The 22,883-nt window shown below is 35.5% G+C and overlaps 1 protein-coding gene across 7 annotated transcripts in view; it reads right to left on the minus strand.

Annotated features, from left to right (window-relative positions):
- The window catches only part of MARCHF1 (membrane associated ring-CH-type finger 1), a 195,752-nt gene that overhangs the window by 67,735 nt on the left and 105,134 nt on the right, over positions 1–22,883 (minus strand). For 2 of the 7 annotated variants that reach the window (XM_015860932.2, XM_015860934.2), the window contains exon 3: positions 9,351–9,490. The exons of the other annotated variants lie outside the window; for them this stretch is intronic. In XM_015860932.2, coding sequence (XP_015716418.1) covers positions 9,351–9,452 — 102 coding nt within the window. In that variant the 5' untranslated portion in view covers positions 9,453–9,490. The remainder of the gene's footprint in view (positions 1–9,350; positions 9,491–22,883) is intronic. 7 annotated transcript variants of the gene reach the window in all.

Consider the following 22,883-nt stretch of genomic DNA (forward strand, 5'->3'; position numbering starts at 1 on the left):
TATTTTCCTGAGATAGTCATGCTGCAATTCTGCAAGCTGGCTGGAAGGCTTGTTAGTTTCTTTTCTGACAAAGACAGTTTGTACTGTCTAAGCAAAATACAGAGTCATAACAAGGAAAATACAAATACTAGGTTTTTAGTCTCTTATGTTAGAACAAACAATACACATGCCGTTCATCCCATTATTCTGCTCCGAATGCAGACAGAAATAAACCAAAACACCACCAACAAAAAGAGACCAGTGAAGTTATTCTGATCCCCTCTACACTATCAGAAAGTAACATTTTCAGAAACAGAAAGTAACCTACATGCATATTTTGGTAAAGAAACAATTCACCTATACTGCACAATTAGAAAGTGAAAAATAAAACAAGAACCACCTCAGACAATGGCCCCTACAAAGAAAATTCACAATAACATGAGTAGATCTCTAGATGTCTAAAATGTTTTAAAAACAAAAGTGTATATTTGCCTGTAGGGATTTGTGGGGTTTTTTTATATTTAAAGTACATTCTGGACATAAGCATGTTATCTTGGGTAGACGATTTGATAGTCATTTCTGAACACAAGGACAAAGAGATAGACAGGAACAGATACTATTCCAGCTGGTCTTTATGCAATTAATTATATTCCCCAAAATAAACTGAATACATAGATAACCAAAGCACACCGAATTTTCTCATGTGTGAACATAAATTCCTTTCAATTTATTTTATTTTTTTTTATCTGCAAGAAACCAATTGCTTTACTGAATGCTTTGAATTGAGACTAAATACACAAAATTACAGGGCTAATCGTAAGTCCCATACATCTGAGAAGTTGTTAGGCAATACATTTTTACTGACAGGCATTGACTGACCGAAGCATTAACTCATGTTACTGCCATTCATGTTATTATTTAAAAATATATATAAAAAACAACTCTGCTAATGGTTCTATAAATGCTAAAAACTGAGCTAGAAAAAAAACACAGCACCTACACCCCTACATCTTCTTCATTAAGTAATTCCAAAGAAATTGCAGTTGGTCGATGAGATCTTTGTGCCAGCTTAAAATCAGGGCAGTGTATTCGTGACAGAATGCAGCAAGAGCCATGCAGCAATCCTCCCTACACAATTTGAAGACACAGTATTGTCAGTGACAGACAAGACTCTGTGGAATGGCTAAGTGCTGCTGGTGTGAGTTAGACTTTTAAAATATTTATGACATTCTGTCCCATCTGAATTAGGTAAGAAAGCTCTTCTGTTTGTTGTTGTTTGGTTCTTTTTTAAAGAAAAAGTAGATTTTACTTTCAAGATTAGTACTAAATTTAGTGTTTTGAGCCACTGCTGCATAGACACATATTACTAGCATGTACATAAACAAAAAGCTTATAGATTACCTGCATCACTGAAACGAAGTTTTACTGTTACACTTAGCTGAACTATTTACTTTTTAATCACTTCTTCAGAGCCACGGGTAAAAAGGTTTACTGAGAAATACATTTACATTAATTAAGTTGTATTGCGTGATTACATCCATGGCTAGAAAATAAACACAATGAACATTCATATGAAGCAGGAAAAGGAATTATCTTATGATTAAAGCATAGAAATTAGGAGGAAGATGACTACCTGTCCTCAAAAGTTCCTTGCAACAGATCTTCAGAAACAACAAATTAATTAATGATGATAGTTTGCATTTTTTACAGTGTGTTTTAAAGGTATTTGCATATGCAAACTTATACTACCATGAGAGCATAGGCTCTCAAGGAACATTTCTAAAACCTATTTAGATTTGAGTATCAACATATTGAATATTTAGCCTTGAGATGGTACTGCCCAACCCTACTGCTCAATACATAAGCTGAATTGTGAATATGTAATGACTGGGGAAAAAACATGGAAAAAAAAGGATCAGTTGTGTGGTTTTTTTTAACAGGAAAAAAACAAAACACAAGAAAATATAACCACCCGACTGAATAATGTTATTTCAAACAGTTCCTGACATTGCAGAATCCTGATTTGGACTTTACACCTAAAAATCACACTTTAATAAATCACCAAACTCAAACATAATTTCAGATATGCTAAGCACATAATTTTCAATCCTCAAGACTTTATCATCTCAGTTTTAATTAAAATGGCCTTAAACCACATATGCAAAGAAACTGAAGGAAAATAATATTTATTCTCTATAAAATATTCAAATTTCCCTAATACTACTATAGTTCAACAGGAAAGATTATTGATGTTTTGACAATCTAGTAATTATCTAAGCAGTTATAAAATCAGTATAAATTGATTAACTCAATTGCTCATTTTTCACATTTTGTTTTTATCAGCTGTTATTAACATTTCATGAGCATTAATATTTATAGATTACAAAGATTACAAGAAGCAATTAGTAAATTCTGAAATAGTATTACCCAGAGAAAACAAACATCAACCATGATTAAGTAAACTCAGGTTTTCATAATAAAAAAATAAATTCAATTATTTCATAATCAGGAAATGTGGTAGTCTAAATTAATGTCATTTGCTGAGAAGAATATATGCTTAAATCTGAATAACTGAAATTCTATTTCTCCACTACACATTTAGTCCATATAATTTATATGGATCATATCACTTTAATGCACTACATGCCCGTACTCAACAGAAACATTTGAGAGCTCCCAGAAGCACCTATAATGCCTTATCTTTCTTTACCTACAGTAGGTTTGAAATCCATTAGATATACATGTTATAAGTTATAATATAAGTAGTAAGTTATACACTACTACAAATTTCTTCACCCTACCCTCAGACTTACACTGCTTGCACTCAGCAGCTTCTGTGTGAAACAAAAGCAGAGGCAATTCTGCAGCTACTTCACACTTGGATATTTTTTTCTTTGCTGTGGGTGGTTTCTTTTTAAGGGAAACGGAAAAGTTCAAATTAGTTGTCTAATCATTAAATGCATTCTCATAATCACATTTATTCTACAATACACCTTCACTCCCATTAAATATTTCTCCCAGCAGTTTACAGTGAGAATGATAATTATGAGCTGTTGGACAGCCTTGCAATGGAGTACTGATTCTTCATTGGAACTTCAAGACACTGTGAAGTCATACTCTAGAAGAAAAAAGTGAAACTATACAAAAAATGTACTATGAAAAAATCTCCTATGTTGTTCAAATGCAAAAATAAAAGTAAATAAAAATAAATATCTTCCCTCTCACAGAAGCAAAAAAAAAAGTGAGAAAAGTGCAATTAAAAAAAATCCAGTGAAATGATAATCATTTTGAGGAAAGAAAAACCAGGACATATTTCATTCAGGAATAGGTGGTTGGGAAAAAAAACAACATAGCTAAACACGTGGAAAGAAAATCAGGAATAGTAAAATGGTACCAGAGATATTACACACAAATGTTTTCATTCCAGATTCCACGTTTAGCCTAATTTTTCCCCTCTTAATCTCATCCTATTACTCCTCTTCTTTCATACTTTATGAAAGGATATGGGGATTAACCTCAGATGTATTTAGCCTAATGAGGTCATGCAGATTTCTCTCACATCCAGCAGATACAGAAGCACTGAATTGCAAGGATTGGAAGGGACTTCAAGAGATCATCCAGTCCAATCCCCTGCTAAAGCAGGTTCCCTACAGTAGGTCACACAGGTAGGAAGACAGATAGGTCCCAAATATCTCCATAGAAGGAGACTCCATAACCTCTCTGGGCAACCTGTTTCTGGGCTCCTTTACCCTTATTGTAAAGAAATTCTTCTGCATGTTAGTACAGAACTTCCTGTGTTCAAGTTTTAGGCCATTGGGTCAACAGATGCAATACAACAATCTTTGACCAGATATCTATTTATAATTTAATTGATAGCATTAGCTTTTCCTACAAACACAGATAAAGATTTGAATCAATAATGAGAATACGCATTTTAGTTACTAGTTCCTGTTGTTAATTCCAAAGCCTGTGTGAAGCTTCACGTGTAGAAAACCACTGTGACTACTGTGCTATCTTCTCTGCTGTACTGGTTTCCCAAACTTATTTAACTTTTCCACTGACAACCATGATAAGACTAATGTCTTTGTATTTGCAGGAGTTAAGTATCTTACAATCATAAGTGAAATTTTATCCCAGATGTTACCATTAGTTCATACTGCAGAGGCTAAAGCAATAAAGTAGAAATGACTTTCACAAACTTACATGGAAGTTACCTACAATGCTTTTGCATTATTTGATGCTTCCCATAAATAAGGCTTCCCCATTGCAAGATAGGTATTCAGGTAATAACAGTACTGAAGGCTTCACAGAGCTAAACTGAGATCAACACATTTCACCTTTTCAAGAATTTAGGTGAATTATTTGGCCCTGTCCGATTTTCACATTTTCTAGAATTTACTTTCCAGATAAAAACTTTAATGGTGACCCGGTAATACTCTTTTTGTTTTAGCATCTGTACCACTGTGTTGTATAATCTGGAGCTCTCTGAACTTCTGAGCAAACTTAAAATGTTTTATGAACGTATTAAAAAAATCACTGGAAAAAAATCATTTCTGAGATTTCAGTCAGAAGTTATGAAAACAATTCTATTGTACTGAGACATAGTTCTTCTCTCCAAAACTACAAAAAGTTAGCACATTTAAAATTCCACACTTAAAAGATGAGCCTATTTCCTAAGTGGAAGAGACTAACTAGACAGCTTCAACTATAAAAAAGTAACTGATCATGAATAATTGATATGAAAGATATTTGAATCAACCTTGTGACTGCATGTTGCTATGAGAAATAAAGCGCACTATATATATTGGTGAAAGAGTAAAGGACCTGAATGCACTCCATTGAACCAGCTATACAGATATTTAACAAATATACATTACAAATGCCTTCTTATTGTAATCTGATCAATAAAAAGTAACTTGCAAGTTCCACGAACAAAAAATGTTTGAAAAAAGGATTACTTAATGCCTTGAAAACAGAAATACTGTGCTTAAGTAAATAAGCTAAATAAAGTGTTACTTGAATAAATAACACCAGTGTATTCTGAAATAGAAGCCAGCATTCAGGAACACCCTGTTCAAGACCATTCAAGGAAAGAAAATTAAAAGTGAAATAAATAAAAAAATAGTGAAAAATGGCAAAAAGAATTTTTAGTCTAAGAATACCATAATAAATGCTGACTGATTAAAAACCTTCACACAGTTCCATATTCTACCATAAGTTACCTATTTGTTTACACGATTACCCATCTATATACATTCACCCATTAATTCCAGTGGGGAATACAATAGGGCGAAGTGGAATGTACTAATGAATACAGGTCAGCTTTATGTGGGACATGCTCATGTCCCATTAGTTTCATGTGTTTAACACAATTTGCTGAATCAAGGACCAGTACATACCCTATCCAGTACAGCATTTACATAAGTATCAAGAGCATATATTCTGATAATTCTCCATGTTCTGAGTTAGGATATGAATACACACTAGACACTGGGCAAAGGTATACACACAAAGACCCAGCTCTGCTCCTAGTGAAACTGTTTAACCAAAGTTAAAAAATATCTATCTCCATCAACTCATTTGAACTAGTAATACACACATAAGCTTACAGGATCACTGAATAAAAAGATACATGCAGTATGGAGATGTGACTCATGAATAAAGTATTTAAAATTGAAATTTTTCAATCATATCTATTAATCTTTCAAAAGACGACAAAAAAGAATGCAAATATTATAGCATAGAATAATGAGCTTTGAAGACCCATAATCTTTACAATTATGGAAGAAAACATTACTCTTTTCACAGTCTAGCAAAAGTCAGAGAAAGATGAAAAACATGAATTTGCATTTAAGAAAAGGAAAAACTGTAGAAACTTTACGTTTGTGTGAATAAACACACTTCAGAAAAGATAAATATAGTAGATAAAATCCTAAAAATGGAAGGAAAAAAAAAAAACATACTAAGAAGTATAATACAAAGTAGTAATTACCAGGAAAACAAAACAAATCATCCAAATAAGCAAACAAACAAACAAAAACTACAGAAACCCACAAAAATTAATCTTTTAAAACAAAACTAAATAGAAAAGGGTCTTCTTGAATACTAAAAGTAAAAAATAATGATTGTGAAAGAATAGAGAGGCAAATACACTGAGAACGGATGTAGCCTTTGTGCATTGATCAAGTCTTATCATAGCCTAGGTTTGGTTCTAAATCAATATTCAGTTATATAAATTTATTGATAAAGTGATTCTAAACCCACTCAGTATGATAGGTATGTTACTGGATATGGAATAATTAGTATCACAGCAGTTAGGAATGGAAGACTTGACATGGAATACTGTCTACAACTAGTCACTCTTTCAAATTTGAGCAGGAACATACCAGATCTTTTAAGACATTCATATGAATATGGAAATTATTATGAGAAGCTGAAGTGCTACAACATAGCTCCCCAGCAAATCTCATTTTGGACATTAGGAAAGACAAACTTTTAAAATTTAGAAAAGCATGTGCAGGAACAAATAGCTCAGAATCAGCCTGTTATTCTCTATTGAATACAGAGTTCCATCTAGAATTGAACACAAAGACTTCAATCTGCAAATAAATTACACTGAAGTTATAAAGTCTGAGGATAATATTCTGTTCATTTTGAAAAGAATAACTGAATAATAATGGAAAATGTTTCCACCAATATTTAACTGACTCCTTCTGAAATACTTCAGAATTTATTTGATTTGAGTAAAGACAGAACGTTTTAACATCAATTAAATTGAGATGGTATAATTGATTTTATTGAACTCTATGTGATGTCGGTGACATCATGGCGTAACCTCCTTTTCTTATCCACTTCTGCACTGACTTTCAGCACCCCTGTTATTTACTTAATTAAAAAACTAGCTAATTCTATTTGTTAATGATCACAATCTGCTTCCTTCTCTATGAGACTTCTTACTTTCACAATGACAGAAAATATTTCTTTTCATAAAATTCAATAAAATGTGTTGCAATTATCAGATCATTACCCTCTGTGAAAGTGCCATTGTAAAATGACTACTTGGGGTTCTATGCTTAAATGGAATCAAAATTTTTTTCTGAAAAGCCTTACCAGAAGCTGTGAAAAGGAGCTTGAAAGACTTCTTCTGTGTTTAAAATGCTGAACACAAACTGTTGGTTTTGGGTTTTTTTGTTAATTTTTTTACTCAACAGTGTATTTATTAACTGGTGGGTAAAGTTAAAACCAGTTTTACTATGAAACACCTATTGAAAACCCATACTTTAGAATCACACTTTCAGAATCATGCACATATGGCTTCACCTCTGTTTAACTGCATAAGCTTGTTGTCATGGTGAATAGTAATTACCATTTCTATCAACACTTCATACTACACGCAAACTGTAGCATTTTTACAGTCTATTTTTATACTACTACGTTCAGTGTCCTGCAGGATTCAAAAACCATACAATCCTTAGAGCAGAAGAGCAATTCTGACAAACTGGATGGAAATGCAAGAATTACAACAATCCAGTCCCTGAAACAACATTTTACCAGGTGACAAGGGCAGTGAGACTAAAAGAATGAATTCTGGCGAAAATGCAACATTTTTAAATGTGCCCAGTAGACGAAATTCTAGTTAATCAGAAACATACACAAAAGGAATATGGTAGAGGTCAAAGTTTGCTTCCCAGCAAAAGCAGCCTTGTCACCTACAGTCTATCTTCACATCTAACCAGAAAAGGAAAAAAAAAAAAAAATCAATGGAAGTCTACAACTAACCAGAATAAAAACTTATTTGAAAAGACAAGATTGAGAAGATTGAAAAGATAGTTCCTCATGAGTAAAATGGAGATTTTCAGTCTACATTCCACAAGTTAGAAAGACACTGACAGAAAAAGGTTATGATAGAAGTCATTTATATAATGACAAAGTGTAATATAGAAGGAATAATCATTGAGAAAGCAGAAAGTGAAGAGGAAAGTCTGATAAGCCTCAAGAAATACCATATTCTGTTATGAAAATTGTTATTCTATAACGAATCAGGACATTACAGGACGTATCTTATTATCCTCAACTGTCTAACACCCTGGTTTTTTTAGGCACTTCATCAACTATGCAGCAATCTAGATTTTCACATAACTTAGTTTTAGAATTACCCTTATATTACTAACATTAAAACATGCTGAATCCACTGATTCAACTGTTACCAACTGTATTCCCAGCATATCATTGCTAAATCTCATCTGGAGGATTTGCATGCTTACCTCTGGAATACCAGACAAAGGTAAGTTACTAGCAATCACACAGAAATCAAAATATGCAAATTTCCACATATTTTAATTTAATTATAGCAGTCTCCTTTTACTAGTATTACCTAGACTTTATTATTGATTAAAGAAAAAAATTAAAAAGAACAATTAAATAGGAGGATATTATACATTAAATTTCTCACTTTGTGACTCACTGTTTTCTCTTCCTTTTTTATCTTAAAGTAAATAATTCCAGATAAAAATGAATTATAATAACAATAGTTTGTTATGTTAAGTAAACTAAAATTTACAATTTGTAATGCTGCCTTTTTTTTAAATGTCTGTTTTAAAGTCTGTAATGAACTGGATGAGGCATATTTAACTGAAAATATTCAGTGGCTTTGGTACAGACTGACAATTTCAATACAGTTTAAGAGAAGCATACAAATATTCAATTTTTGCTCGTACATGTGGGTCACTTTGAAGTCTTTACAAATAACTGCTTACTCACCTGAGAAAGGTCAACTGATGTAAAGGAATTTACTTGAATGAGTGAAAACTGCAGGATTAATTTATCATCAGCGAGGCTATTTATTCATCTTGATACAATTCAAGATAATTTCAGTATTGTCAAAATATGGTCTTTTATCAATAGTTTTGCATGCAGAACACTCACTATCTACTGTGGAATCACATGAAATATTTTAAGATCAATTAAAACTCCATCTCTCTAAGACAACTGTAGACATATCATACTTTGTTCCTGCTACAGGCAGGAGCAAAGAGCAAACCTGCAGATAATGTAAATCAGGAACCAAATTGCATTGCATTGATTAGGATGGCAAAGAATCTAAGCAATCCAAGTCAGTTTGTTTCCTTCATAAAGACTTTATCATTCAAAGAAACATCAATACTGACTTATAAACATAGCATGCAAGTCAGAATGGACCATACATAACAGAAAAGATGAAGAAACAGCAAATGGAGAGAGTATGTTGACAATGTTAAAAGGCTTCATGCACTGAGGCAATGCAGTCAGAGGCAAATACTACACTTAAATAATTAACACCTCTGAAATTCATTTGTACATGCAACCATCATAAAATGCAACTTTTCACTCACCAGAGTAGAGTTATGCGAAGCATCACCTGAGACTTCGGGTGTTCTTGTGCTGTTTGGAAGTCTGTGAGGGTTACGAGCTATCGCTTGGCACCAGCCCAACATTTTCTCCTTCCACTTATCCCTTCTCAATTTCTGAAATTCTGAAAATAATTTAGAGTCCCTGAAACATTGAATTTATTGTGTGCTTGTCTCTGGATGCATGCCTTTAAAAAGCAGCTTTTAAAGTTGCATCTAAACAGGCTAATAAACATTTTTAGAACATGTTTATTTTAAGTACTTTGAAGGGTTATGCCATGCAGGTTAGGAGACAGCTATACACTTTTAGCGCAGGTTACACATATTAATGTTGTTTTAGTGACAGCAAATTCAGTGCCTTCTTTCCACATTTGATCTTGTCACTTTTCTATTGTCACTTTTCTATTACTTTCAAAGATGTTTGTTTCAAATTAACTTAAAATCACATCACATTTAAATCCATACAGCATTTTAACGCAATACCGCACGTTATCTGAAACCACTACAAACAGCACAAAAGCAGTAGAATATATTAAATATAAAACAACAGTGTGAAAATACATATGTACATACTTGTGCCCACACAAAGCACAATGCCTGCCTTTTCTTGAAATGATAAACTAGGATATATTACTGAAAATAGCCAAAAGTGATGTATGCACATGAGCAATAAATGCCACATGCCAACTGTAAGTTACATGAGAACATTTTAGTTTGTAATAGTAATAAAATGCCTTTTAAGTAACACTAACACATTCCAGATCTACCGTACTACTAAGTTTGATGTTTGTTTATTAAATATAAGAAACATCCATAAGCAACCATCTCTGTTTTCCAGTTATAATGTATAATGCAGGTCTTCAGAGCAAAACACTCTTAATTACAAAATGTAACTTGAAGTTTTTTGGTGTTTTTTTAATCCACTACTCCTGAAGCATTTGTAATCTGGTTGTTTATAACAGTTTGAATTCAAGTGTTTAACTCAGTAACATCATGAAATATTGTAAATAAAATGAGTAACCTACCAGGTTGACTGACTAGTACTTCAACACTAGTCTGAATAGATCTGGAATGTACATAACACAATGCTAAAGAACCTACATGGCAAAGTAGCATCTATTTAATGTGAACAGTGTTGTGTAATTGAACTTTTTAATCGATTTTTCAATTACAAAATATTTCAGTCATAGACTTCCATGATCTCAGTCCTTCAGGACTGGAGTACAGACCAGCAAAGGTCTAATGAAGCACTGATTAAACTCACTGCCACCAATTTAGCAGTAGCTTCCACTTCCACTGGTTTGGGGCATCCACTGTCTTGCAATCTTTGAGGCTGTTTATTTTCATCGACTTTATGAAGAGAGCTAGCAGAACACTGCATACCAACTGCTTTAAATACTTTTCACTGTATAGCCAACATATCATAAAAATAAATCCAGAGAATGAGAACAAGTAACAGAAGGGAAAATGTCTGCACATGTCCTACTGTGCAACTTGCAAAACCAAGCAGTAAATAAGAAGCATCCAATTTTTATTTTTTCAAGCTTCTGCTATATACTTTAGCTCACTTCTACATGGTTTGGGCTATTTATCAACTGATAGTGTCTTTATTCTTCACCTTTTTCTAGCTGGAGAACACAAAATCTTCCGAGAAAATTGAATGCCTGAGGAAGTATTTTGATGTCTCTGGAATTTCCTGCTTTTCATTCAAAATTTCAAGTAGAAACTATTTTAGTCATGTTTAGGTTTTCAAAATAAGAGCCATTTAGTTCTGCTGCTATGGAATATGTCATGGCATATCCTAACATACAGTCACATAAGTGAAGTTTTTAAGTGAAGGAGAGGATTTGTAATACTGTATGAGGTGTGATACTGGTCAGTTCAACCTGGATGAAAAGAGAAGAGCTGCTGCTGCTCTGTTTATGTCTGCACTTGGGGCTAGGCAAAGAGCTATTACTCAATATACAATCAGAAAGTGAAATCTGTAGAAGGAAAACCAAGTCAAACTTACATTCCACTTGAAACTTAACAAAATTATTATTATTTTATATATAATAAAATTATTATTATTAATATTCTATTATTTCTTATTAATTATTACCATATATTTATTTTAGGGCTTGCATTTTAAAGTAGCTTTTTGTATCAGCCTACTTTCTTTGCTTCCAAACCTCTGTTGCCTACCAAATCTCAAGTAAATTTTTAGCAGAAACAAACCTATACTACTTCATGTTTCAATGTATAGTGAATTCTCCCAGAGAAGTGTCAGTGTGAAGTCAAAATCCACCACCTCTAGAGCCATACTTGGGGTGAGTATGATCCAATTTAACCTGAGAATACAATTCCACATACCACATATGATCATACAGTATTTTGTACTACACAGGTCTGATTTGATCACAGATGAACGTAGTATGGGGAATATTCTACAACATGACTTTCTGCACAGCTGGGTATCCATAGTACTTAAAACTGGCAAAGGAGCATAAACCATAAACAACAGCTGTAGTTCAGTATGACAAAGGTAACTACTTGAAGCTGTTATGAATTTCTACACAGCTGTGAAAAGTCTATCACATTTTAACAATTTGCTCCCCTATGATGTCAGCTGGCAAGAAGTATAGGCTCTTGGAAATTTTACAACCTGTTTAAAACAGATGTTTAGAGCTCGCAGTGTCTATGTGGGCCACAGCTGTAGCAAGAAGTGGATGTCTGGCAGCAGTGCACCTGCAGCAAAGCCTCATTCCAAGGATCTGCAAGGATACCATTCTAAAAACTACCACTAACATCATGTCTCAGTAAAAGATCATCAAACCCCACACTTGTTACCTGCACTTGTGAAGACTGGGAATCTTCTCACTAAATCCACAGTTCTATCCTGGTCCCTCCGAGGACACAGAATAACTCAAAATAGTTGCAAATCTTGCTTTTGCCTTGACAAGTCAAACTGATGTCTACATCCATAAAGACTGTAATTGAAAGGACTTTACATTTCCGTATTCAACTGAAGAACAACGACTGCAAATAAATTGCCTGGAAAAAAATCTTAATTCAGTTCCTATAAATTACTTAATACATATTTCCTCAGGGAAACAACTTTTACTTAGAATTCTGGCAAGGAAAAGGACAAAGAGAATTAGAGATTCGATAGAGGTTTAGTTAAGTATGACTTACTAGAAAGTAACTGGTTACATGAAACAAAACAGTGCATTAATCTTACAAGGGTAAAGAAATGGTAAACTTAACAAGAATACAATTAGATTCACGTAACAAAGGCCTCAATAAAGGCTGAATTAAGATGAAGTACATAAGATGTTTATGCTTTTCCCAGTGTTTACCAGGATCTAGCAACTTCCAAAAACCAGAATTTAATCAAGCACAAAACATTCTATTCTTTACCTAAGCTAAACTGTTTTATTCTCTGTGTTTGAAGAGTCCAAAGACCAACAAAGTAATGGTATTTGTCCTGCACCTTAACACGCTGCATGACTTGGCATATCAGAAAAATATTCCAGAAGCAGAGCTGCAGGAATATTTAAATGCAAATAGCCTTCAATTGCAGAGCTCTGGCGAGAGAAATACAGTCCCTGTTGTTCGCTGTGCATTGCTTGTTTGAGTCTTATCAAGCTGTGACTTCCAATCAATTATTCTGATTTGAATAAAAATGCAAATTCATGGTCTGGAGGCATTGGAAAGCTCCAGGAGTTTGTGCTGCTTTTGTATCACGAGGAAGCCATAGGCTTTACTAAACTAACTAGTCAGTATTATCCTACAACTGCTGTGTAAGGCAAGAACAATTCAGTGTAACAATAGTTTAACAGCATAATGACTAAGTCTGTGTTTTTAGACATAAGAAGCTCAAATTCAAGCTTGAATTTTTTTTTTAATAAATCATATTAGATGTGATCATCCCAATGCTGTATTCCAGTTCAATATAATTCGGCAGAAATCAAGAAAAAGCTTGCGCACAAGCCCAGAAATAACTCAAGTGACACCCAGAAAGATGGTACCAATTAAAGTCTACCTGTATCAGTGTTCTTGAATAGTTACTGCACATGCACAGTCAAACTCTTCTGAACCAAGCAGATGCAAGGCTCTGAATTCAAACATGTTCTCATTTTTCTTAATGACAGTTTTCAGCACTACATGAAGAGTAAAGGAAACAATTATACCCAAGTAAATGCATTTCCCATCTGTAACGTCAAAACAAAGCTGTGGTGTAACTTAGCCCTAAGAAATATAACCACAGAATCAGTGCTCACCTCTAAAGTAGATGCCATACTCTAAGATTATAAACTTTTCCAGAACTAGCTTGAATTGTTTATTTAAGTCAATTAATCAACTAGCATTTTCTTAAATTTTAAATGATATCTAATCAATTTTAAGTGGCTAGAGAGTGACTATTTTAATTTCTCTCTACCAAAATTGACAATATCATTTCCAACTTTGAGCAATCCAGAGATTTGTACTTTTTGTTACATACTGTCACGATTTTAGTTACCCTCAGCCTTTCAAGATCCTTGAATGATCATAATAAAGGATTCAAACTTCATTCATTACCCAAAAGTCTACCATGGTAGACTTTAATATGCAAATACACCTGTAAATATTATTGCAGGTAAAATTCCTTTGACTATAACCACTACCTCCAGTCGGTGACATGAAATCTTTAAAGGTTTTTAAAGAAAGCTTTCTGTTCTCTAAAGACCTAAAAATGTTGGAATGTTTGTCTCCATAGTCCACATACTCTTTCTGGCAGAAAGAAAAACACCTTTTGAGTGCAGCTGAAAGCATTTTTTAAATCACTCAAGGCTCTTTAGAGAAACTGTAACAGAGTTTTTCTTTCTCCTGTGCATGTTCTCAGCATAATAATTCTACCTCCTTGCATTTGTGAAAGTTGCAAAAGAATATCAACACGTTAGAAGAAGGAGACTATTTTTGGCTACTTATAATATGCAAAATATCTTTACGTATGTATATGTTGCCAAGTTTGTATTTTTTCGACACAGAGTTCAATTTTAGTTGTTGTTTGAAACCATTTTAATAAGCAACCTCTGCACCTTAATTAAATACAACATTTTTTTTTTTCTACAGGTTCTTGCTCACAATAACTCTTAGGAATATTTTGTTCAACAAAAGTTAGATGTCACTGTTCTCTTCAGAGATTTCAAAATCAAAGCAGCAGTATGCACTCCTTACATGTTTTTGTCTACAGGTGAATGACAAAAGGCTGCCTAATCCATGAAGATCCCTGCATGAATTTCAAGATGCATCTGACTCCCAAGCACAAAGAAAAAAAACAGTCTTGAAAAAAAACATAGCTTTGAGAACAAGAACAAATAACATGTTTTCGCTTTGCGAGTTTGCATATATTTAACCACATGCAACTGCCAAGCTGCTTAAGCCAAAGCTTCAAATCAACCCTAAAGGCACGTCTGGGAAATGCAAAAAAAACCATACTGAATGCTTGGCACATGGACATTCTTCAGGAGAGTCACAGGATCAGGAGTAAGTACAACATTAAGAAAACACAGATAGTAAAGCATTAACTGTTATCTTCTTGGATTTCAGTAAAGCTCTCAGTGTTGTGTCACAAAATATCCTTCTGGATAAAATGTCTAGCATACAGCTCTACAGAAATATAATGTGATGAGAGAATAATTGGCTGACAAATTGGGCCCATAGGCCCAAAATGGGTTACATAAGGCTGGTGGTTGGTCATTAGTGGGGATCTCCATAGCTCTTGGGAAGGAACAATCCTGGCTATGCATACAGACTGGGAGCTGAGATGCTAGAGTAACAGCTCTGCTGAAAGGGATTTGGGGGATTTAGTTGACAACAAGTTGGACATGGTCAACAGTGTGCTCAAGCAGAAGGCCAACCATACCCTGGGATGAATAAAAAACAGCACTGCCAGCCAGGGAAGGGAAAGGACTGCCCTGCGCTGATCTGAGCTGGTGTGGCCTCACCTTGAACACTGTGTGCAGTTTTGGACACCACAGCAAAGTCATAAAAATATTCCTGAATGTCCAAAGGAGGGCTGCAAAGAGAGGACTAAACATGTAGAGCAGCTGAGGTTCCTTAGTTTGTTCAGCCCAGAAAAGAGCAGCCTGAAAGGAGACCTCATCGTGGCATACAGCTCTTTCTGAGGGGAATGGAGAGGTAGTACTATCCTCTGCTCTTTGGTGACAGCAACAAAGCTCGAGGAGACAGCATGGAGCTGTGTCAGGGGAGGGTCTGATTGTATATCAGGAAATGGTTATTCATCAGAGGGTGGTCAGACCCTGGAACAGGCTCACCGGGGCAGCTGTCATGGCTTTGAGCTTGCTGAAGCAACTGGAAATCAGTCTCAGTCATATGGTCTGATTTTTGGGCCATGCTGTGTGGAGCAATGATCCTCATGGGTCCAACTTGGGAATTTCTATGATTCTATGAAATAATAAAGTTATGTGTGCAGTTATCCAAACACAGAAGGCATAGAAGGCATATGCAAAAGTAGAAATTCCTAATCTTTACTACATGGTTTATTTAGAAGAGCATGCTTACTGCATAAGATAAAAGCCACTTTGAATAAGGCAGAGGTCACGACTGACTAAAAAAAATAATGACAGAAATAAAAGATTTTTCAGTCCAATAAAGGTTAGATGTCTGAAAAGCATAATTAAACCACCAAACACCCCTGTTTCAGATGACAGGCAATGGATACTGAATTTAAATGGATTTTTAAGGAAAGAGAAAATCATATTTCATTGAAATGTCCAACAATACATCCCTCTTTGGACCACAGCTGGTCCAGGAGGAGAAACATCTCTTCTTAGTCAGAGAAGCATTTTTAATGGAAGTTCTTCTGTCAAATGCTATTTTTGGGGTAGCCATAAGCCATCTTTCTCTGACAACCCTAAATATGGAAACCTCATTCTTGTGAGCAATTTGGCTACTGTTTCTGTGACAGGCTTATCATACTGTATCTATAGCAGACAAAGGTCATTAGTGCTGGAATTAAAAACACTGATTGTTTAGATGCTATTGCTCTTATAATTGGCTATATCAGGAGGCCACTGTTAATTTATCAACTCTGGTCTCAATATTATTCTTACCTAATTTCAGCAAAACACATTTATTTCACTAAGTTAACCAAAAAACATAAAAACTAGAAGGGCTACCTTAAATTTCTTTTCCTTTGTTACCAATCTACTTTTTGACAGCTGCCAGACAAACAAGATTGTTTCCAGTAACTATCGTCTAATTAGAACTCCATTAAAATAAAGTAATATTATAGCTCTTGGACTCTTATCTTTAATGTAGGCCTTCAGTCTAATACCAGTCTTTCTGTTTAGTTTACAAAAATTCAAAGGCCTATTCACTTTTAGGCTAACAGATAATGTATTCATGTGAGGGAGAAGTTATTCAAGATGTTACCAGTAACTGCAACTTAAACAACTGGAATCCATTCACCCTGAAAAACCCTGAAGAGGCCATCTGCCATGGTTTCATGCTAGAAGAGATCAGATCCTAAGCTATGATCGTCATAACATAAATCAGAAGTGGTGGGAGGTGTTAGAAGAACAATAGAAGAACTATTTTATGACAATTCATTAGCCACAGAATAGCTAAAAATCTGTATTGGTAGATAAGCAGGATTAAATTTGTTACAAGCCTGACGTATTAAAAATAATAAGTTAAATGCAACCAGAAACCAATGCAGCAATAATGCGTTATAGAATTATCTCAAGGACTATGAAGGCAAATGACTAATGAACTGACAGCTAAACAAAACCAAAGACATTATCATACAAGACCATAATGACTTACTAATTATTTTCCATACAGAATATTGATTTTGCTTCTTTATATGTAGGTCAGCCTGAAAGAAATGTCTCCTGTTTATATCCATGTAAACAACACCAGATACAAAGAGCACAATGATACTATTTGATAGAGCACATTCTCAACTACAAAACACCAATTTTTTCAGCATTTCACCACCATGAGCTGTGCATTTTCACCAGTGATGAACAACAGACAGTACTTTGCACATGTAAAAATCTGCACGGCCATCCAGAACATGGCTTGTCTTTTAGACTGCTGTCGCCACTGCTGAAATGCACCACCCACCACCTCAGTGTGCTCACATTCAATGCCTGGTCTCCAACAGTGGTCAGCAGATGCCAATGGGTGTCATTTTTTTCTGCATGGGGGAACTCGGTTACTGTTCCTTAAAAACACTTCGTGTCAGACACCACTTTGTCACGCTTTCTCTGCTGACACCTGTCACACAGAGACAAAACGTAAAAGAATATTTGTGGAAGGTTCAACCCCTACTGCCATACCACCAACATCCACCACTGATATTGTGAGCTAATAGAACAAAATAAGGAGCATTACTTTTGCAACAGCCCTCAAAAAATGCAAACAAGGCACAATTTGCAGTTATTACTGCACTACCCATGGCTGTCAGTGAGCTAAGCCTTGCACAGATTGTACATGCATCACACCTGTAGCATGCCACTCCTTATAAGCCTTCAGAAATTCTATGACACTCTATTTGCTGTGTTTGGTAATTTCTGTGGAATACACAGAACCAGCTTCTCCTGTTATGACATCCTGCTCATACAAGAGAAAAAAAAATGTGTGATTGAGCAGCATTTTTCCATGTTTCCCTATAGTGCCTTGATGAACAGACAAAGACTGACAAGTCTTACACCACTATGGTGAGACAGCTTAGTCAGCAGTGTCCCATCCTGTGACACCCAGAAGGTCAGATCTGTAACTCAGACTATCCATTGATGTATACCGCCTTGCAGTTACAACTTCCTCCAAATGTGCTACTGGAGGGTAGGTTTGCACTGTGCTGAATGCTGAGGCTGAGACAAGGGTATGCAGCATGGCATGGTACAGAGATGCTGCAGGCAGCTTTGGATGTGACCTGGCCCAGCTACATAACGGAGAGCCATCCTGCAACAAAGACTGCTCTAAAAGCTGTTTAACTCCACGGCTAAGCCATAAGCCCTGACCTCACAGGAACCACTTCTCAGCAGTGTGAGACTTCCATAAGCAGTCACATGGGGTCCCAAATCAGCTCACTGCTGGCCTGAGTAAGCTCTGCAGTGTCATTTAATAATAAGCTATCTGTATTTAATGGGCCCTTAGCCCATAATGCCTGAGCACTCCAAAATTTTGAATCATTTGTTTTTCCCATAGTCCCTATGAGATAAGCGTACAGATGGAATGCAACAAAGGTAAACATTAGCTTTCCACAGATACCTTCCACCATTCATCACCTTCACTCGGCTCCTTGTCAAGAATAACCATATTTCTGATTCCACAAGATCTGGACGCAGAGCCTTCCACAGACTAGACAGGCAAAACTGTTCACCTACGCAGCCTGGTAGAAATGACTGCTTTTTCAGTGCACTATTTTTATTTTTTTCTGAAATCACTCCCTCCTTACAGTCTCTTTTTCTGCAATCTGTACCAATCAACGTACTCTTTTAGTTCCAGTCAGTGACATACATTAAACAGCTTCTTGAGCTGGCCCATAGGCTATGTCTCCTTTATTAAGCTGTACAGTTATTTGAAGTCTAATTTTAGTAATTTGGACATTTACACATTTTACACCGAATTCACACATTTTTATTGCTTTAATGTTTCACAGCATTCGTAGTGGATGTTTCTTCTCTTTTAAACTATTTATTTAGAAGATCTCTGATCATGAAGGCTTGCTGTTACTTGAAGCAAGTGAGAGCATCTTTCCTTGCTGAAGACATTAATGTTTTTATTCTCTTCAGAAAAATATATTAAACTAGGAATTCTTTGTCAAAAAAGTTTGTAAACATGAATTTCAACAACAAAATTCTGGCAACCTGCTATAAACAACACATTACAAAATTTACTAAACATTCATAAAAGCTAATCTACAAACCAACATAATTTTAACAAACCACTTTTTACTACATTACCAGGATACTTGCTTACAGTTTTAAAACACGTCATGCTCTATGTCTAAATAATGGGAATGAATACAACTTGCCAATGTCATTCCATTCTCCCTTCTTCAAATGCAGAAGAATGTACTTGCTAAGCACAGGCTCAACAGATACGACTTGATTAAAGACCTTTTCTATGTATAGAGTTCCACAGAAACCAAGTTTGCCTCAGGAAACAAGAAATAATGGAAAAGAGATGAATGCAAAAGCACATGTAGGTAGGTGGCCTACATTCAGCTTTAACACTTATTCAGAAATCCAAACAGGGAGAAACTAATTTTGAAAGTATGAGTTGTATTTAACTGCAGGTCAGGCACCCACAAAAGTAAGGAGCATCTGGAGAAGTCTTGAGGGGAAAAGCGTAGGTAAAAATAATCACACACGGGCTTGCTTGTTACTGCTACTGAAGTACTCATTTAGAAGACCCCAAGAAAAAAAAAATGAAGACTGCTCTCCTCTGAGTTTTTTGCAGTAGAATGGGGTACAGTATATCCAGGTCAGAGCTCTGATAATCATGTGGAAATGGACAGGAACAAGTGAAAGACAAACAGAAAGGTACAGATAGAATGATCAGATAGTGGGGTCAAACCACTCAGTCTGTGATGTGAGGAACAGGGAAACAGACAATCTATACAAAAAAGCAGAGTAGTGGGTTCAGGAGTCATAATAATCCAACATGACAGTGCTCTCTGGGCATTTTGTTTCTGCTGTTGACCTTCCACATCATTTATTAAACACTCATTAATCCACTTCACAAATCTTCATGGGTTGGTCAAGTTAAGACACAAAGAACAGATAGTCTGTTAGTTAATCTTGTGTCTGTGCTGAAGCTATTTCAGAACTAGAAGGGTCAATACCACTTGGGCTGCCAGAAGATACATTCTGGCGTGTATAAAATGACAAGCCATTTATCTATGTCAACACAACACCATGACACCGTGTCCTCAGTAAGGGAGGGAATATTCGCACACATAGTACATATTGATTTACCAAATATGCATTTACTTAGTCCTTCAAGTTATAACAAGTTATAATAAGTTATAAAAGTATCTCGAAATAGAAACAACACCAAGAATCAAGTATGAAGTGGCATGTTATCGGAGGTGTGAAAATTACACATTTTCTTTACTCCTCAGACTAACTACTGCTACATTTAAAAATTAGAAAAAGAGGAAAAAAAGAAGAAAAAAAGGAGAATGAGTCCTGAAATACGAATAGGGTACAGAATCTGCTCAGCATACTAGAATGTGTATTTTTCATATTCAGAAACTGGCAAAATTATCAAAATGTACTGACAAGAATCTCAGGCACTCCTTTTAAACACTATGGGAGTTCACTAATTAGTCTGCTACATTACAGTTAACAAAGTAATGTCAGAGGATGCTGGTTATATAAATCTAATTAGATGTTAAGACAACACTACATAGACACACTTTACTGACAACTACTAATCAGTCTAGGCAATTTATCAGATCAGCAGAAAGCTATCATAGGCTTACAATAAAAAATGTATGGCAGTAGAACTAAATGCACTCCCCAAAACAGGAAATATTTCATGCTCACTGGTTTTTGTCCCTCCCTTTGGAAACAAATTGTAAACAGGAGCAGGAATTATGTGCCTCAACACTGAAATCTTTTCCTCCCAAGCTAAGAACTACCAGTAAACAACCCGCAGCATTCTCAGCATGGCATCAATTAAAATTCCCTGCTAATAGTTTAGACTCATCACTCAGACTATGCTTCACAGAATAATTCATCTCTCCATTCATCAAGAAGTAGATAAATATGTCAAATATTCTTCTGAAAATGAAGCAGCTGCTCAATCTTCCAATTTGTGTCAAGAAGGTGAAACCAAATCAAGATTGCTTGATAGGTTAACAGGCCAGATAGGAAGATTCTTATTCCCTCTAACAGTGCCCCAAGGAGGTGTTTATTTTTTAACTGTTTCTATATATTTCTGTTTTGTGACTACTTGGTTAAGAATGACTGTCCTTGGAGGGAAATCTAACAGGATCTTCTCAAAATGTTTAAGCTACTTTCAGAAACACCCCACAGACACCTCCAGACACCTCTCTAGCACATTTTGAACTTATCATGTATTCAGAATTGAAGAACTACATGTTGCTGAGGGAATCATTATGCTAAAAGCATTTCACATCAAGTCATAACAGAGCTACTGTTGTTACAAATCTAAATTTCAGACATGCTTATTGCAACTCTGAAGATCCAGCATACCTAAATATTTACATTACAAAGTACAGTTTTCAACAATTGTACATTAAGTTTATTGTAAACTATGGCTACTATGTTTTACAAGGCAGAGAATCTCAAGTTAATAGCAAATTACTCTGAGTGGCTTTAAACATTTGGGATAGGTTCACTTGACAGTATCATTTGCTAATAGTGAGGTGTAACAACATTTGTAAGGAGCAAAAGCTGCAAGTAATGAAGTTATTCTGCATTACTGGATAATATGGTTTGGATTAGTTAGAACTCATACAGAGGTGAAAGCCAGCCTTGGCTCTTGGGATTCATGTAAAAGCTGGAGGTTACCTAAGCAATTAGTGTTGTCACTCCCTTTAGAAAAAACACTAGCAGTGATCTCCAGAATTACTGAGAAAAGTACTCCAGAATGAGCTAAATCTAAACTAAAACAGGTAACTGTGATGTAATACAGATGAATGGACAGAATTCCAGCAAGACAAATCCTGTTTCTCTAACTCCTTACAGTTCTTGGAGGAAAGTCAACAGTAAAACAAATGCAGAAGAGAAATTACTATTTGCCTGGACTCTCTAAAAACACTTTAGACTAGGCATGTCCAACCCATGACCCGTAGGCCACACGCTGCCTAGTATGTATAGCAATGCAGCCCGCCCTATGCCCACACAATAGAAGTGGCAGCTCTTCACCATGAAGTGCCTGTGGGCATACACTCATCACTCAGCAACATCCAAACCATCAGCATCAACTGAAACCAGGGCATGGGGGTCAAAAATCACTTGTTAAGACCTCCCAAGCTCACTGAGAATTCCAGTCACTGCCACAGAACCAGAGAGACATTTTAGCTTCACAAAAACAAGGTATTAACCCATTAGTTTCATGGTTTTCTTTTTTAAAAATATTTTAAGAAAAAAAAATATGAAAAAAATGCTTTGTCACTTAAATACAAACAATATCATATATTTTGCAAGGGCTGCTCTGAAAGCAATGTCTCCTATCCTCTTTTGCTGGCCCACAATGTCAAAGGAAGATGCTCTGACAGTAGGGGTTGAACCTTCTCACCACCATTCTGCCAAATTTTGGTACCACAAGACAAAGGCAGCAGTGTGGTGTCTGGCATGGAAGTGCTTTTAAGGAAAGGTGAGTAACTGAGTTCCTCCATGCAGAAAAAAATGGCACCCACTGACATTTGCTGACCACTGATGGAGACTAAACAGTGGATGTGAGCGCACTGAGGTGACAGGTGGTGCATTTCAGCAGTGGCAACAGCAGTCTAAAAGACAAGCCATGTTCTGGATGGCCATGCAGATT

This window comes from Coturnix japonica, chromosome 4 (assembly GCF_001577835.2).
Source record: "Coturnix japonica isolate 7356 chromosome 4, Coturnix japonica 2.1, whole genome shotgun sequence".
In the NCBI taxonomy this organism is placed as follows: domain Eukaryota; kingdom Metazoa; phylum Chordata; class Aves; order Galliformes; family Phasianidae; genus Coturnix; species Coturnix japonica.